The sequence below is a fragment of the Pygoscelis adeliae genome, unplaced genomic scaffold (assembly GCF_000699105.1).
Source record: "Pygoscelis adeliae isolate BGI_AS28 unplaced genomic scaffold, ASM69910v1 Scaffold85, whole genome shotgun sequence".
Classification (NCBI taxonomy): Eukaryota; Metazoa; Chordata; class Aves; order Sphenisciformes; family Spheniscidae; genus Pygoscelis; species Pygoscelis adeliae.
The window spans coordinates 8,321,537-8,340,697 of NW_008824900.1; the positions used below are offsets into that span (position 1 = coordinate 8,321,537).

Sequence of the window (19,161 nt, forward strand, 5' to 3'; positions counted from 1 at the left end):
CAAAATATGAAAGAAACATTCCTATTCAAACTGCATGTTCTACTCAGCCAGGTGGGGTTGTGTGGTATTAACCTATTTGAATTCAAAGTCATTAGGGTATCTTCCATCTTCAAAGGTTCTTCTATGCCAAATCTGTCTGCTTCTCTACAAGGACATTCACATCTACTCCCAATGCCACAGTCATGTGATGAGAGGTGTTGGATTACTCTGAGACCTAAGGCATGACAGGAAAGGGTACCTTTCCAGAGTGCAAGTTGATATTTCTTCCCCAGTTACCTGAGGGGACTTGCCACCTCCCCCTGCTTCTCTAGGCAAAGTCAGGAGCACTCCACTGAAAAGCTGGTTAGTCTCCTGGTTATCCTTGGTGATGTCTGCATTTTCATGAAGTCCAAACACTTCAGGGTGTGTTGTAATTGGTAAACTTCGTAGGTATTCAATGTAAGACTGTAAAAGAAACATTTAGATACCAGAAATCATGCAATGATATATTAATAAATAATCAGTAAACCCAACTTGGACAGAACCTTCCCATTTACAATGAAACACTTAAGTTCCCAGTTAAATGCATCCAGGAATTGACTTACTCAGTCCACAGAGATAAATATAAAAGTTTTGAATGGTTCAAAGACTCACTGAGGAATTGTTCTTACCACCCTCACGTAAGTAGCAAAAGAAAGCAAGAGAAAGGAATGTACGTTAGAAATACACAAGGAGCACTGGTAGGAGTCACGGAAGAGGGTAGCATGCCGTATGTATCACCCCTATAACTGCAGGCTACACAAATAGGTGGTATTTGAGCACATTTGTTATCTCTTTGCAGCTGGTAGAAGGGAAAAAGGGGATGAAACTTGAGTACATACCTGCCATTTCACCTCCTCACCCTGATCACTGCTTTCAAGGCAAAAGTGGTTGCAAGAGGGTGCAGAAATACGCTGTAAATTCCTGAAGCCTGACTCCTATTGGCTTTCCAGAACTGTACTGGAAACCTGCACGGGGTGGCTCTTTGCATCAACAAACATCAGAATATTGTATGATCACTACATCTCTATTGGGGTGTGTTAGATTTTAAGTACCAGATTTGTATTTCAAACATAAGATATATTCTGGCATGGCTTTGTGATCTTATGGGTGTTTTTTTTTTCTGTTTGTTGTATTCAGCATATCAAAGTACAGTGTAGATAAGGTTTTTCCCAATAACTCAGAGAGAATTTACATCTGGTATCTTCTCACCTCATATGGACCGTGTGGTGGTATGTAGTAGTCATCTCCAGGTGCAAGCATGTACTTGTCCTGTTCTATATCCTTGCTATAGACTATGGTAAGAAGGGACAGGAGAAGACGCCTGTCTTTATCATCTGTTACTCTACCTCCATAGTTACATTCCCCTGGGAAAGGACAAAGAAAATCAGGATGAAAAATTGAAAGTTAATGAACAAATGAAAATTGTTTTGCAATAATGTATAGCTCCAGTAAGTTGAAGTTCTGAAGCTCCAGATCTTCAAAAGTTTTTAGGCTCTATACTTCAATTGATTCAATGGAAATTAGGCACTTTAACACCTTTGGAACTATGGGCCAAATTTTTGTGTATTGATGATGAAAGGCTTAAGGAACACTATGAGTTGGTCTGAGAAACTGCTACTCATGCCAGAGTAAATAATATCATGTTTTAAATGACAGCTCTTTTGCTTGAAATTCTCATTAGTAAGAATTTTTAGAACTGTCAAAATCTGAACAGTGCTATATAGCTGATCCTTGTCGTGTTCCTTTCATGCAAACTTAACTTGATTATGTATGTATACAGTAGAAAACAAAGGATGACAAATATGCAATACCCCTGTGCAGAAGGGGTTGGGCAAGTAATGGGCAAGCAACGAGGAGAGGTTTACACTGTTATAAAGTACAGAAAACAGCTAAAAGCTCACAGTTATTACTTTAATCCTGACTCCTTAAATTCTTTTTCATAAAGCTAATCATAATATTAGCAAAAATCAGGAATGATCTTTATAAGGTTGCCAAAGGAGGTGCCAAGAAGCAGCTATCTTTCTGGAGAAAGAGAACTGAATAGCCACAGCAACCAAGTTATTTACACAGGTCAACACCTCCTGCTTTAAACTGGTGAGTATTATCACATCCTCCGGTAAACTGCCAATGCTTACTGTGTCAGGATCATATTGATCAGCTAAGGTGAAACAGAGGCCATCGATGTTTTTATTTGACATATATGAAACAAAGACCAGGAGGTTTGCTGGACCATTAGTAATTCTTCTAGCTACGTATGAGCCTAGACAGCAATGACATCTGAAGGTTCGGGATCCAACTTGTCTGTATGTGGAAGGCCAAGAAAAGTAAACCTGAATGGAATCCACTCCATTTGTCAAGCATTCATCAGTTTATCACTGTACCAGCTGAAAGTGCCTAGCAAAGTCAACGCATGTTAGAGGGTACAATGCCTGTACCTGTTAGATATGTCAGAGCTTCAAATGGGATTTCTTCATATTCATTCAGAAACATCTGGATCTGTCGCATACTGATTCTGAGGTCAGATTCGTTGAACTCATATGGAATATTCCAACCTGTTTGATTCAGAAAAGATATACAGGGTAATGGTGCACTGAGTGATAACCATGCTCAGGAAATGATGGTATTGGTACTATACTGCTACTACAGAGCTGAAGATAACAGCTGCCAGCGAGTAGCTAGAAGCCCTGGAATTTACCAGGCTGTTTATTGCACAAGGAAGAATATGACTCCATTACAATATTGTATCCTAAGGCACTATTACCATCATTCTATATAATTAAAACATAACTACAGGCATTTTGGCATCGCCTATCTCCTGAAAAATTATGTTTTACCTGAAGCAGAACACAGACCTGCTCAGTACTTTCAGCTAATCTGTTGCTCTCTGAGACAAAGAGAACAGGAGTTTTAATTCATTGATTGATTTTAATTTTTAATCAATCTGCCCATCTATTAATGCTGTTTGTATATGAGATTCAGAGTAATGGTACAATAAAAAGCAACCAGGAGAACACATCAGATAAGAGAATCCTTCAGAAAACCTATACCCCTAGCGCAAACCAAAAAACAGGGCTATTGCTGCAACTATCCTTCTTCCCCCAGACAGCTGGTCACATTAAGCAGTAGATGTTGCTTTTGAAAATTACCTCTTTGTCACTTAAAAAAATTATATTTTTAATTTAAAACAATAAATTAGTATCTTCATTCTGGCAGTCTAGTGTTTATTCAAGCAGCTGCCTATTAAAATAAGGACAGTGGCTTTCAAAGTATAACATTTCATAACAGTTACTGTTATGACAAAGGCAGACTCAGTCAGAATGGAAGGCCGAGAACTTCATGTAAACCAATGGAGAGTCTAAACTTATAAAAATGGAGAGTCTAAGTTATAAAAATGGAAACTACAATTCCATACATTTCTGCATTTTATGAAAAACCTCAGAATTCTATATAGTTTTCTAAGTGTTTTAAGATCATAGAAAAAGCTCAACCACAAATCTTACTGATACATATCTTTTCATTGCTCTGTTATGAACAACACACTGCAGCTACATAAATTTCAGTTTCACACCGAGTAAACACATGCATTAGCTTTGCTAAAACAAAGTATACACATAAATAACAAAAGCAGAATTGAAGAAGACATCTTTAATTATGAAAATTTAAAATGGAACTAGATTTGATAAATTACTGTAGTTAGTAAGAATAAATTAATAATTTAGTAAGCTATAATTTTATGTAACTACTGTATAATATATTGACTTGGAAAACTGGTACTTTCTAGTTTTCCCCCAGGGTAACACTTTTAGTAGCTTCAAGAGTAGCTTTGCCTCAATAAGAATCCCTGCAAATAACAGCTTTTAAACTTTATTGTGTTCTGTGCAATACAGATTGCACTCTTGTAATATTGCTAACAACAATAGTGCATTTTTACAGAGAGGCTCCAATAATGCAATCCAAAACTACTAATCTTTTTTAAACAACCTGCAAAATAATCTAATCCTTACCCAGTGGGCCAAAGTTTCTCCTTTCCTGCACAATAGCATGAAAAAAGCAAAGGCCAAACAGCAGCTTTTGCCACATTTCTGGCTTTTGGCAACTGCTAAAGAACACAGGGTCGGAGATGGGGTCATTAAGGTATGATCGGAGAAGGTTCGCTCTAACTCCTTTTGGAGGCTCATTCGTCATTTTGATGCCATTCTGGAGGATACTAACAGGAAACTTTTCTGATGGATAACTAGTTAACCACAACCTGAAAAGAATTTTAAAAAGCACATTATAAAAAAATCATCAATATTGACAAATCCTCAATATTGATCTGCAGAAGACCAAGTTTTATTACTTGCTTAACTAGAATGATAACATCTAAATTCGTTCTAAAATGCCGGCATAAAGTAGATTATATTGGACAGGTAGAAAAGATGACATCCTAATTAGGTATCTTTATTTTATCACTGCACATGAACAGTATGAATGTTATACTTAGTTGTTCACACAAAAGAAGTTTCACTTCTTTTTACTAGTGTCTTCAGCAAACAAGAAATACTCCTATTAAAAAGAGCAAAATATTAAAACTCTTACCTGAACTTATCATTGGTATTCTCAGGCACTATAACTTCCTCGCAGATTTTTTCCAAAGCAGGCATCCAGCTAGTTGCAAGATGGCAGTTTTGTAACACTACCCAGGTTCCATCAGTAATAGCCTGATAAATCATTTTTGCTGCTATTGGGCCCTGTCCCTGTCCAAGTGAAATAGTTTGAATGCTTGCGCCTCCCATGCCAACATCATCAGCAAATTTTAGCAAACCTATGATGGCAAGTTTCACACATGCAAACAAAGACAAAGTCTATTAGAAAGTAGATCTATGTTATATTCATCATTTTTATAATGTAAAAAGTAATTAAAGGGGCAAAACTCAACAAATATTTTACTCAATTGAAAAAAACCACCTCAACAACCCACAAGTAGTATCAAATGCTGTATCAATCACTGTGTTTCTGAGGTATATACTAAAATTTAGGTGTATAATGTAATACTAAAAAAAAAAAAAACCTAGCCAGGCTAAATGCCTGTCCTCTTCTTTAGCCCTGAGTGCTCAGTTCCAGCCTGCACTACAGCTCTCTACTCTCTCTGTTGCATGGGTACAATTGTTTATGGGGGTTGAGCTGTAAATTGGATGGTTAGATCTGGTTAAAAATAACCCTCCAGCTTTGCCATCAAAACCAGTACCTCCTGGAAATACATCCTTATGGTATGGCTCCATATTACAATTCTTTTGGCAGAAAACCAGGTTTAAAAGTAATGTGGGTGGTTATTTTTTAAAGGACATTTAACAGATGTGGTTTTAAGTGTGGTCATATACACCATTTAATTAGTAACCGAGAGGGAGGAAACTTTCTGGAGGAGGAGTTGTAACAAAGACTGGGGCAAGGCCCAAACACCCACTGAAAGAATTGTAACGCAAGCATAAATTATAAACTGGTCTGGATGTTCCAAGCTGTTAGATCCCTAAATTGCTGCTCAGAGACCTAGACATTTCATCACCACTACCTTCATTCCACCCTCTAGCAATTCTACTATCATTGTATATATATGGGCAGATGCAAATGTTTGATATTCCATCATTGCTGTATTGTACTTTGAAGATACTTTAAAGATCAAATGAAGGGGCTGACACTGCTATCAGTTTACTCACACTCAGTGGCATTTAACCAGATACAAAAAGATTTATTAATACCAATCTCACCTGCCATAGGATCAGCACCTGGTGATAATACAAAAATCAAAGGGGCACAACAATTTGAATCACTGTAACTTCTTCCAAGATCAAAAGTCGGTGGTTCAATAAATGTTCTTCCCATATTTTCCACAATGAACTCCTGCACTGCCGGAATAATTTTGTCAGGTCTCAAACATCTGAGGATAACCATGCGATCTAACCCGACCAGTGTGCTCCACGCATCTGGGAAGGCTTCTTCATGGGGTCTTACAGAGTCATATATTAGTTTCCACTTCAAAAAATTCTCTCTTACATGTTCCATTAGTCCATGGAGGTTTGTCAGACTAGATGCACGTACGAGCTCAGCCCACGATTTGTCAGATAGCCAATCTGGTGCTGGATTGGGGTGAGGATTATCAAGAGCAACACCTCCTGTTAGTAGGAAACGCCAAACCTCATCATCTATTTGGTCTTTTCCCTTCATAATGCCTACTGTCAGAAGGAAGGAGAATAACAGCTTATCCTTTTCAAACAGTGAACGACAGACATTATTATAGATGCTTATTGTGAAATGTTTGGTTATATTTTTAACTCTCTCTTCTAGATCTTCACTCTCTTTGCTTTTAGCAATAGATTGAACATACAAGTTAATGAACCAAATCAATGAGTACTGGTACATAGGTTCAATGTTTGCCAGATCAGAGATGCAGAAGAAGACAACAGCTGAATGAATAGCAACTGGCTTATACCCCATTCGAGTAGAATCTATTTGCATCTCAGTTACAGAGGCAATTTTTTGCTTTTCAGAGATTTCTTCAGATAACTGTTTGGATGAAGACAAAATATTAATTGCTGTTTCATCTTCTAAGATGTTTCCTTCTGAATTGGAAAGGATCTCCAGGATTTTATCTTCTGTTTCCTTTAGTTGTTTCTTGTTGGCTGCGCTTTCTACAATCAGTTTATTTTTCCTTTCTTCTAGCTCAGGCTTTTCCTCTGCAGCTACAATTCCAAGAAGTTGGTCCTGAAGACCCAAAGGTGTAATCATGAAGTTGAGTAGACAAACTTTCACAGCCACTTCAGGAAGATAATGAGGATTTCTTAAGCGGGTTGTTATGTAAAACCTGAAATCTCTTGAATATTCAATTATATTTTCCCCTAATTTCATGTATTCTACTCCTTGTTGTTTGAATGTTAGCTTTAATAAAATGGGTTCTATGAAAGCATCTAGTTCTTCATCAATATTTTCTAGCAAGACTGGCGTTCCAAGCTGAATAGCATTTTCTAATGTCCTCACATAATGTGTGTCAGATAATTTGATAACTGACAGCCTGTTAGTTTTCTCCATATTTTTCACCCACTTGTTAGCTTGCCTTTGAGGATCTATCATTAAAGTCCATCTTCTTGAGTTAGAAACAATTATGCCATTGTCAATAGAAAAAGAATCAATTGGCAATCCAGCAATCTGCCATGCACGGATTTTGACTGGATCCCCTAATGTATTACTTAAGCTAAAATCACTGGAGCACGGTATGTTCTTTTCATTGCACAGGACCTGCCATTGCTTTTGACATTTTAGGCGGTAATCTACAGTAAAGGCTCCCAAGTAAGCCACAGTTCCTGATGATAACAACACATCTCCTATAAGGTCTACGTACCGGATTCCTAATAATCGTGCAGCTTCTGTCCACCTATCTTTCTCTCCACCAAGACCACTAATTAGCTGTTCAGCTCTCACAAGCTTTTGGGAACAGAGTTCAATATTATTTTCTAATTCTCTCTTCCGGTCATTCATGTTGTCAAACTCATCATTCAAAGCTTGGAGGCGATCAACTACCTCCTTAAGTTCTGCTTGTTTTGTTTTTAGCTTCTGCATTTGAATGTCCAGTAATCCTTCTGCAGCTCTCAAACGCTCGCGCTTTGGGGCAACCACTTTTGCAACACGGTCATATACCTCCATGGCTCGCACCCATTTGCATAGTCCTTCACAGGCAGATGATACATTTTTTATGACAGCTGGCTGAAAATCTGGATGATCAATAAACCTCTCTCTAATTCTCTTCATTATAGTGGGAGGAATATTATCCTTGTCATACATCTTTAAGCTCTCAAGGAATTTCAGATCTCCAAGAATTTTTCTAGATGGCCCCCAGTAGTCTTCTAGCATTTTACCTATATTGCAAAAAATACTAAAATCAGGCTTAAAACATGCACGTTCAAACTGAAAAAAATACTTGAAACACAATATGAAGAATTAACATCAATGATTTTGCAACAGAATTTTACTATGCAATCACTGTTAACTAGTTTGGGAAAGTCATTGCCTAAAGAAATTCAGACAGGAACTTCAGCATCACTAACCGATGTCATATTTATTAATTACATATTAATTCTAAATCAATCAAGCAAAATAAGGGAAACAAATTGCTATGCAGTCTTTCTTAGCACAGTTTATTAGATAAATCAGTAACTATGTGAAAGCATTCCTTCCTAATCTAGGAAGGAATTTTTCCACATTACTATGAAAAGACAATCTGTCTTTATGTTAATTATGAGGAAATTACTCTAAGCTTATGAAATTATGTTAGTGTTAGTGAAGGCAGAATTGTTTTTCCCCATTAAAAGAAGTATTTTAAACTCCTTTCAAAGAGTGGCCTGATATTCAGAAGACAGTTTTGGATGAAAGACATTTATAGAATTCTTATTTCAATTATGAAGGGTTGAACTGTGGGGGCATAAGGTAGAAGACAAGTGAAAGAAAAAGATCTCTTTCCTTTCCTACCTCACAAATCCTGTGCAATCCCACAATAACAACATAACCCACACAGAAAGAGCTTGTTAGAGTAATCACCTATGGCAGGGGAATAGCTACAATTCTGTCTCCCAATATAACTCAGAGTTTGGTAGCAGGGATTAGAGGGGAAAATACAGGTGAATGGTGCACAGCACATCTCCAGCTCCCAGAGTTCCTCAAGGCAATGCAAATCTCAAGATTGGGTCAAAGCAAGTTGAAGAGATGACTTTGTGCTGGTGACTGGGATCATATTTACAAAGCTTGTACAATAGTGTCAAGCAAATGCAATACGTTACAATGGCAAAAGCAGCTCTTAGGTATTCAGTGTAGTTTTAAGTCATTGCTAGCAAAATGCACTTTTAGTGCACATGGCTGCAGTCATGCCAGAAGCACTTCACTGGTACAACACAGCAGTACCCCAAGCATTCCTAGGGCAGGGATAACAAATACTGCATCATTACCACTGCCACTTGGGTCAGGCTTTCTCTCTGGTTTAGTTCCCTTCATGACACAGATACTCTCCATGACAAGCTTAACAGGAGCAGGTGGATTCTGCATGGATTTCACAAGAGAGATGTCTGAAGGATTCAGCGTATCAAGAGCTGCAAGTGCTGCCTCCAAAGCTGGCATGGCTTCAGCAAGGTCTCCTTCACATTCGTCCTGTTAAAACATTGGGCAGAAGCCTATAAACCTTCATACAATACCAGGTCTGCAACCTGATTACCCCACTCCAGCACAGCCTCAGAGAACCTGCTCTGCTTATAAGTACCTAATAAAAAGACTCTTCACAACATTGTGTTTCTTGGAGAGAAAACTACTTTCACAATTCGTCTGCACAGTTTAAAGAGGGAAGGTTTGTAGAGAAATTAGTAACTTCCTTAAGCTGAACTGATAGCTGAAAAAGCCAGACAAGCTTTCAAGATCAAAGTCTCTCTGGTCTGACAAGGAGAATTAAAATACAGGTTAGATACAGTTGTTCTTAGTCTAATCTTACAGTGCTGATCAGGTAAAAATATATACTGCGTAGCTTAAATTCTTTATCATGTACTCAGATCTCAGTAATTATCTATCTCATCTATCACTGACATTTCCAACTAGTTACAAAAAAAAAATATTGAGGAATCCTGCAGCTTCCCACGGGAAATTCTGTGCTACAGGCCTCTGGCTATGGCAATATCTCTTAGATTATGCCTAATAGGGCTCCATGCAGCCCTATGCCAAATTACCTCAGCTAACTGTAAACAAATTGTCTTTGGGCCTGGAAACAGTATAACCTCATTACTTAATCCGTTGAGAAGGAGAATATATTACTACAGAAATAAGAGCTATACAGCTTTTGGGATGTGAACTAGAAAGGGAAGCTATGCAGTACTGTGAGATACAGTCATACTCCAAACAGCCAAAGTTTACCTTGTTTGTATTAGGAACATCTCATTCATCATCTCTTGCAACGTTGTTGCTTTAAGAGCTTGGATCATACCATTAACACATCATCACAACTCCCATTTACTTGGAAAGAATTGGAACCCATCCTGCTCCAGGCTCAAGCCCTTGTACACTACCTTAATAGCTTTAGCAACAGCTGCTGCTTCATTAGCCTCTTTTTCATCTGCTGACACTAGTTCCTTCTTTGCATCTGCTTCAGTTGTTTCTGTTTCAATCTGGATCATCATTTTGTCTATTTCTGCAGAAGTTCGAATCAGTTCAGGCTGAAGGGCAGTCAGTTCTTTCTGCATCTCTACAACCTGATGAACATAACAGGAAATCAAGAAGAAATTTGTGTGAATATTGCATGCATTCCACATCCTGATGTCTTAGAAAAAAAGATCAGAAGACACCAGATTAATACAATCTAAGGTACATTTGATCTAAATAATTATTAAAATAGTTCCCTAGCCTATTTTTACTGAGAGCTGTTTTATTTAACTGAATAGATTTTTTAAAAGGATTTTTTTTATCATCCATGCAATACGCTTGCTTTTTTATGATCCACTTAATTTCAATAATGAGAAATAAATTGATTAATTGTATTTTTTTCCTCACAGTCAGTTTCAGTTTATGGAACCCCAAATAATCCTTTAGTGCACAGGTGGAAAACAAAACCCAAAAGAAACTTGGAAGGAAATTGGAATTAATATTTATTATTGTCTTACAATATTCTTCAACTTCTCTCCTATTTTGAAAAGGGTAATAGGTACTAGGATGCTGAGGCATCGATTCTCCATATAAGGTTTTAAGAAAATGAAGTTTGTAAGGTTTATTCCTTCAACATTTAATGAGTACCAACAATTTCATTTAGCTTTCTATTAAGTGCTATAATCTGAACTTAGATACCACAATTTCTTAAAATGACTAAGCAGTAATCTAACTTTTCCTGCTGGCTTTCTATAGAAAATTATCAATAGCATCATGAATATAGTGAAGAGGGAATTTAATAAGTTTTATTTTTATAAGTTTTAATCAGCTTATGCAGACCCCATAGTGAAGTATGCATATGGCACATATTCAGTGTTTTCAGCTGAAACTTACTTGTGAAGATGCAAAGTCAAGTTTTTGAAGTCCCATAAGATAACGAGTTCTCATCATGTCAACTTCTTGCCTTTTGCTATTCAGCAGAGTCTTAAAGGTAAGAATCAATTCTAGGTATGAAGTTGGTGTCACATAGTTGTGTCTTCGCAGTGTAGTGTAATAGCTGATGGAGAGCTCTCTCACACTTTCTTGGAAATATTTGCACATTGACACAACCCTAGAGAAGATTTTTCCACATTACTATGAAAATACAATCTGTCTTTATGTTAATTATGAGGAAATTACTCTAAGCTTATGAAATTATATTAGTGTTAGTGAAGGCAGAATTGTTTTTCCCCATTAAAAGAAGTATTTTAAACTCCTTTCGAAGAGTGGCCTGATTTTCAGAAACATCAGATACATATATCTAGGTATCTTTGACTTGCACTGAAATGCCAGAGTTGGCTTAGCTTTGTCCATTTATAAGGACAGTTTCCTTATCAAGTATGTTGGGGGCGCGAGAGGGAGGGGAATGAACATTCGCTTCATGTATTTCTTGACAGATAAACTCATACTCTTTTCTAATGTCATCTTTGAGTTCAACATCCTCTAAAAACTTGTTAGCAACCATTTCCAAAGCATCTGTAGGCCAGGTTTGGAACCAATCAATGGTGCAGCAGTTTATCAGTGAAGGGAACATCCGTAATCGATTCCGAAATGCATCTCCAATAGGACTCATGGCTAGAAAAAAAATAAATCATGATTGTTACCTAAGTTTGTTTGCAGTTAGGAAGCAGAAAAAACTAAGCCTAAGAAAAAACATTCTAAGAAATAACATGTGGTATACAGACCTAAGACAATATGCAAATTTTTCTTCACCCTTTCAATAAAGAAATTGTACATAGCAAGGGGAGTGGCTTCAATTTTCCTGTTCTCCATCCTTGCTGCACCTTGCATTTTCTCAACAATTTCAGCTTTCTCATCTGTTGCAAAGATATTAGGCACATCACCAGTATTTAAAAGCATGTTGATATCTTCTACAAATGCTTCATCCTTTATTTGATTATCACAGAACAAAAAGGACACATTCTTGTTACCAACACCTGCTTTCAGCATGACTCGTTTAACATCTTCTTTCCATTCATTGATTCCGTAAGACTTCGTAATTTCAATTTGAAAGAGTTCAAAGGTATTCATGTAGGTGGCTAGCTTGGTAGCACTTTGTCGACCACTTCCGCCAACACCCACCAGCAACAGATGTCCATTATCCTGTTTCAATACCCTGCATATCCTTGAGATATGCTCAATAGCAAACTTGAACATGACTAAAGACATTGGTGCTTTGCTGATATTGTTGTATTCCTCAAGGTAGTATTCCATCACGGTTGTCAGCTGCTTTAAGTCTGTGATTTCATCATACACTTTCACGTTACTGTCTGGCTTCAAATAATCTCCAAAGAACAGGCTGCGAATGTTATCATCAGAGATTTTTCCAGTAGGTGAGAGATGACTCAGTACCTAGAGGTAAGACAAGAAACAACAGACAATTCAAACTACTACAGAATTATTTTCCTTAAAGTCATAATCATTCTTATCTACATGGTAATAATAATACTGTGGGAAGCACTGTTTTCCAGCTATTCTAGTTATTACCTCAGTCTGGCAAAAAAAAAACCACAAAAAACCACCTAACTGGGGAATATGCTGTAGGCTGACATGCAAGTTTTCACATATGCGTACTTCACAGAGATTTTGCTGTCAAATATAGGACAAGTTCCCAAAAGACTTCTCAGAAAAGTACCAACTACTCCCATTGGCTCATCCAAATACTAACTTAAGCAAAAGCACAGATAAATATTGTGTTAGACATTTATTCCAGATAGTTCTCTGTACCAACACAGAATCCTTTTGAAATTATGAATCATTCTGATATGAAGTAATTTGTATTAAATTGACTAAGAATATGTATAATACTCAATACTGAATAGAAGACCATCCATGCTTTTTAAATGCACTGATCAAAATAATTCAAAATGTGTCCAATACTAATGTAATCTCAATATCTAAGTAGTTCTGAAAACACATCAGTCTCATTCTTGGTCTCTGCACATTACCCGAAAATACCTTATTAAAGCTCTGCTTGAAGCTATTTGATGTTGTCTCTTGTACCATCTGAAAGAATACCTTCCTGTCCTCCTCATCAACTAAGCGATCATAGAAAACTCTGTAAACCTCATGAATCCAAAGTCTGATCAGTTTATCTCCATCCTGAAAATGTAAATACAAGAAAACGGGTAAATATAGCTCAGGCAGGATTTGTTTAAAAACAAAAGGATAGAAATGTCCATCTGGACCCCGCTATATCTTGTACTAAACTCAGTGGGAATCTTTCAATTCCAAGCCATTCAGCACATGGCTCAGCATCTGCTAACTTAACTGGCTTCCTCACCTAGTTACCATCTTGTCCTTCCTGCCAATACAAATTGGGACTCCTATGTCAAAGCATTTTTCTCTACTGTATCAAACCTCCCCACCCTTCCAACATAAAGTAAAAAATAAATCTTTCAAAGATATGGCTCATGGGCTCCAACCCAAGCCCTGCCCAAAACTGTCGCTGGCTAAGATTTCCCCTGAATAGCTTGTAGCTGTTTTGTTCTGTTTCTGCACCAAAAACATTTCCCCAACAAAAATAAAACTTTTAATACTCATTTAACCTCCCATTTTACTGAAAATGGATGAAAAAAAGTAGAAGGATGAAAATCACATACATCTATCAGTATTCATTTGTAGTTTGTGACAACAGGCAAACTCAGGGCTAAATTATTCAGTCTTGTTCCCTGAAGAGCTTGCCATTTGTAAAAGAGAGATACCGAGTCTTTTCCCACATTTGTTTCTTTTGTATATTTAGTTTGCACGTTCAAGAGAAGAGACTGTCTGACTTGGTGTACAGGCCTTAACGGGTGGGTCTTGGACCTCTGGGCCCAACTGTAATTACATGTAAAGAATATTAACAAAAATGACAGCTGTCTCCTTCAGAGATAGACAGAAAATATATAGCAAGGTATTCAGGGACTATCCTAATTTTAAACGTTGTAAATCTATTGAAATCACACTTCCTGTATTTTGAGATGTTTACTTACTGATATTATAAAAATAATTTACTTTTTCCATTGCTCTTTCTTACAGCAACATAATTAAACTACAACTTACTTGCAAATGAGTGTGTGGACAGAGCAGCACTCCTTTAATAACCCTGGAAAAATCCCGCAGATTAAAGACATAGTGGGATTTTGATGGAGTTGGGAGAAAATTATCAACCGCCATTTTATAAATCACCATTGTTGCTTGGACCATCATTTTACCCAGCCTTAAGAAGGAAAAGAGATACAATTTTAACTTCTGCAGATAAATCGCAGGAGAAAATATGACAAAGGTGTTACAGGAAATATATCACATTACCTTAGAAACACAGGCTCAAAGCCTTTGCTGAAGTGCCAGTCAGCAACTGCAGTAAAAATCTTGGTTAATACGTCATCATCAAAAGAACAGATAGATACAATATTCAAGTGCCGTGTGAAGCGTCCTGTAATACACACAAAAAGATGCAGAAAGATTTAGGAATGCCCAAACATTTTCCACCTTTCAGCTAGCATACTCTAGGATTGACTGTCACTCAAACAACATTTGAATCTGGCTCCAGCTCCATGATTTTGTTTCTGGCAAATTTCTGCCCCAGTAGTGATGCAAAAGAAATATAAACTGGTTTATATTTTATATCACTTAGAATAACTGCTTTTAATATGAAAAACATGAATCTCCAATACAAGGCCACTATTACCCAAATTTAAATTTCAGCTCACTTTAACCCTGTCGATTGTGATACGACACAGTAAAACTTTACTGTTATTGGCTTTCATCTAAAAAAATTCAGTCTATACACCAGTATGTTTTACAAATTTAGCTGTATCAGAATAGTTATTTTAATAAAGCCTCCTCAGAGTACATACAGTTACACCTGTATTAAGAGTGTTTATATGAAGCAAAGTAGCATAAAGTGCCTTATAACGGTGTAGCTGTAGCTACATTAGGGCTTTTACTGACATAACTTTTTCATTAGAAAATATAACCTCCTTTATGGTGATATGACAGGAATCATGGACTTGCAGGCAACACGCTTGTAAGTAAATGCAGGCAGCCTAGCTTAGCAGCAGGAGATACAATTTCAGAAGAGAACTGCCAGAAAGACTTGGCAAGATGATGTATTCCCTTCCTTTTCCAAAGAATAGACAATGGAAAAAGTGTCCAATTCTCTAATTTTAGTATTATTTTCATCATTCATAGTTTAATCAACATTAAAAACTTTGTTTCTAATGTTGATTAAACTCCCCCTGGAAAAGATACAGATTTGACCTTGAGCATACAGACTTCTATTTGGAATGATCCAGCTAGTGAATGTATCTGTAGGTTTACAAGTAATAGATAAATGTAGAATTTGTCATCAGCAAAACTGAACCCGCCTCTTAACTTCAGTCAATTAGATAACCACTTGCCATAGTGATATATTTCCTACCTGTAATATCATTCCTGCCTCCCCCAGGTGGGCCCATAGCTGAAACAAGCAGCATATCTATGATATTAATCTTGGATGTATCTTTCTTGTCATACCAGTGACCATGATCAATCCATTGTCTGAGAAGCTCAATAGGCGGCTGGGCTCCATACACTTCCTTTGCAGGCATGTTTAGGTCATCTATGGAGAACATAGACATTGAATAAAAAACCCTCAGCATTTAGGGACTGCAGTTTTCTTTCAAAGCTAAGAAGAAAAGATAATTGAACTAGAGGTAGAAAAAGGTTGTGTCTTGTTACTCTTGCTTCCCATTAAACTAACCAGAATCAAATGACATTACACTTTGCAGGCATACTGAGAGGTGATGGTTTAACTTCGTGTGGTTGGTGATTTTCTTTTATTTTATTTCGTGTCACACTGCGACACTATGAACTATTCTGAAGACAACCACCACTTAAACAGTCAGAAACCTTTCGGCAGGGGGCAGTGCTAATCCTTCTTTGGATGCCTGAAAAAAAGCCAAAGAGCACTGAGGCAATCCAAAGTTACCAGTCTCAGTGAATCACTTCCTTTGCCTAAAGACAGAATTAAAATGATATAAAAACCCTGAAAAAAACTGTCTTACCCACAAACATTATAGCCTTTTTCCCTGAAGGAGGTCCAAATAATCCTTTTCTCCTTCTGTCCAGCTTGGACATAATAATATCCTGGGTTTGGTTAGCAGAGGTTCTTGCAGAGAAATTGATGAAGCTTGGGATGTATTTTTGCTTTGGAAGTTGTAGTAGAAAATTGTTTGTTATAGCTGATTTTCCAGTGCCAGTGGGACCCACAAAAAGCAAAGGGACATTATTCTCCACATATGTTTTAAGAAAAAACATTTGTCTGGCAGTTTCCATTGTTGGAATGATCAGCTCAGATACCTGTTACACAGGAAAGTAAAATAGCACATGAAAATCAAACATCTAATAACTAACTTAATCAACATGAATATTTGCAAGCAACTACAGGAAGCCTGTAGCACAAATGCATTTTTAAAAAATTCTTTTCTCTGAAAACCTAGGCTATAACAAGGTTCTGGTAGATAGTATGGCCCCACTTCTTGTTCAGTGTTTATACAGTAAATAGCACAACCAGTATTATCTATATTATGGTTCATAGACACTACATAAAGCCTGGAAGAACTGCAGAGTTAAGTATGGCTTAATTCTGTTCCCCTGCTGTGCAAAGGGAAAGGAACAGTGCTATGGACATTTTTTTTTCTCTTCCTCATCTTCCACTAATCATTAGCAGCTGTGCACTAGATATCAAGGAAAGATTTTAGACAGCAGAATGAAATGTAATCTTAAATCTCCCATGTACTTAATAGATAAGACAGTTGCAACTACAATGGAATGAAAAGCTGAACAAACATCACTTAAGTTATCGTGAAATTTCATCTGCGGAATAGGTACTTCTGGCAGATCTCTGCTGTGCTACACTTCCCTTGAGTTCACAGCTGCCATTCAAAATGTGAGTGCCCCTATTTGGAAATGGAGGGGATCCAGGACTCTCAGTACTGCTCTCCATACCCCAAAGAAGTAGTAAGTCTCTTTGCTTGCTTTCTCTGATTAACTCATACTATAATATGGTATCAGCCACAGAAAACAAAAATGAAGGAATGGAAATTCAGGCTTTGGCTTTTTCCTACCATGATTTCCCCAACATCAGATGCTATTACAGAGACAAAAGCAGAACCAAAAATTTTAAACACCAGCCAACCTCAGGGCTCCATGTTCACCTGCAGTGCTGAACTTTCAGTATTGACGGTACCAGAATTAAGATATAAGCATGAAAAGGAGCCTACAGAGATTAATGAAATGTTGCAGATCAAACATTAAACAGCCTAATATAGTAGAATCAGAGCTAGCTAAGGTAGTTGATTTATACCTCTAAATCATTTAGTCAAATAATTATTTTCTATAATGAAAGATATCAATGTGAACCTTAGCCCCTGCGGAGATAACTTGCTCTTCTTTTGTGATGTACTCCGTCCACATCTTCCACTGCCCACTGCCATGCTTGTAAAAATAGAAGTCATAAACACTCCCTGTTAATTGAAAAACACAACATATGAAAACCCATTGATTAAAGAATAAAAATAAACTTCAATCATTTTAGTGTGAGACATCCAACACCATGAGATAATGAAAGCTTTCTAGTACACGAGATACCCTCCCCCCCACTGGCATTATCATCAACAAATTATTTTAGGTCAGATTCAGCTACATTGTTTGAGTACAACATGAGGCATATGCTACTCCTAGTTAAAAGAGCCAGGAAAGAGCACCCAACTGTGCAGCCCAAGGCTTGGCAGATGGTCGCTCTGCTGCAGACTTAACATCTGCCAGGCACTCTATTCTCCCTTAAAGTGCCGAGTTTTCTTATTGCTTTATAAGAGGCCGGGCAACTACAGTTATGAAGAAGCACCTGTTTCTGGGAAGATATTGTTTCTGGTAAGCTTCACACTTTTAGGGCGTGGGTTTTCATCATTCATTCCCATTAGCAAGTTGCGGTAAAACAAATCAAATTTCTTTCTGCTGTCTGCTTCGATGATCCCACCAACTGTCCAAACCAAAGCAAAAAGGAAGAGCCCCTGCAGCCACAAGATGATATGCTGACTAGACATGCTTTCCTTCTCCTCTTCCTCGGATTGCTTTATTTCATCTAAAACACACATTTTGAATTTTAGTTAAGTGCCAGTAATAACCATAAATCCCAATTCACAATGCACTTTTGCAAAAGTATTCTGAGACAAACTTAGAGCATTGTCTTCAGTGGAACAAGCCAATCTACAGAGTGAGGATCTTGTCTGTGTAAAATACTGTTTACAAATAAAAATAAATTAGAAGAAAAAATATTTACAAAGGGTCCTAATTCTTTTGTTCAGATGCTAGCAAACAGCAAGCAAAACACATGGAATACACTCACAAGATCATGTTCAGTTTTGTAATGACACCAGTGTCCAAATGTGAAAGCTCTGTATGCTAGTCAAATAACCATTATTAATACTGACCAGTGAGAAAGGACTGGTGGTGTATCATCCCAACAGTAAGGAATTCCTTTGGTATTTCCTTGCATCTGATAACCTGCATCTTGTCATGGGGCACAGCAGGAAATAAAGAAAAATTGAAATAAAAAGAATAAGGCTTAGGGTACTTACCAAGCAGACAAGTATAGAGTTTCATCAAGCTATAACTCAGATGAATAGAGGATGTTTGTACAACGGCCTTGCAATGAAGGTGAATAAACTCTAAACAGGGCTGGACTAGCCACATAAACATGTCATTGACCTACCAGGAGAAAAGGAAATGGCTTTAAAACAATGCAGGAATTGCCACATTTCCCACTGTCCCTCAATTATCTCTCAATAAAATATAAGGCATCAGGAATTCTCCAAGTCGGCAGAGGGAAGATCGGGAAAGGACCTGTGCAAGGCAGTACTTCAGCGATCACGAAGTCACACCATCATTATCTGATGGTGAAAACAAATTGCTTCTACCACAGAGAAGTTTTCA

General features: G+C 37.3%; 1 protein-coding gene across 1 annotated transcript in view; it reads right to left on the reverse strand.

The window, feature by feature from the left end:
* DNAH3 (dynein, axonemal, heavy chain 3) overlaps positions 1 to 19,161 on the reverse strand; it is a 67,765-nt gene that overhangs the window by 3,568 nt on the left and 45,036 nt on the right. The window contains exons 39-57 of the mRNA XM_009324791.1: positions 18,807 to 18,936; positions 18,074 to 18,310; positions 17,590 to 17,693; positions 16,233 to 16,527; positions 15,608 to 15,787; positions 14,497 to 14,620; positions 14,248 to 14,404; positions 13,162 to 13,305; positions 11,889 to 12,555; positions 11,613 to 11,778; positions 11,059 to 11,275; positions 10,092 to 10,274; positions 8,991 to 9,189; positions 5,766 to 7,907; positions 4,600 to 4,825; positions 4,026 to 4,270; positions 2,457 to 2,573; positions 1,231 to 1,385; positions 277 to 444 (exon numbers count right to left, since the gene is read on the reverse strand). Coding sequence (XP_009323066.1) covers positions 277 to 444; positions 1,231 to 1,385; positions 2,457 to 2,573; positions 4,026 to 4,270; positions 4,600 to 4,825; positions 5,766 to 7,907; positions 8,991 to 9,189; positions 10,092 to 10,274; positions 11,059 to 11,275; positions 11,613 to 11,778; positions 11,889 to 12,555; positions 13,162 to 13,305; positions 14,248 to 14,404; positions 14,497 to 14,620; positions 15,608 to 15,787; positions 16,233 to 16,527; positions 17,590 to 17,693; positions 18,074 to 18,310; positions 18,807 to 18,936 — 5,856 coding nt within the window. The remainder of the gene's footprint in view (positions 1 to 276; positions 445 to 1,230; positions 1,386 to 2,456; positions 2,574 to 4,025; positions 4,271 to 4,599; positions 4,826 to 5,765; positions 7,908 to 8,990; positions 9,190 to 10,091; positions 10,275 to 11,058; positions 11,276 to 11,612; positions 11,779 to 11,888; positions 12,556 to 13,161; positions 13,306 to 14,247; positions 14,405 to 14,496; positions 14,621 to 15,607; positions 15,788 to 16,232; positions 16,528 to 17,589; positions 17,694 to 18,073; positions 18,311 to 18,806; positions 18,937 to 19,161) is intronic.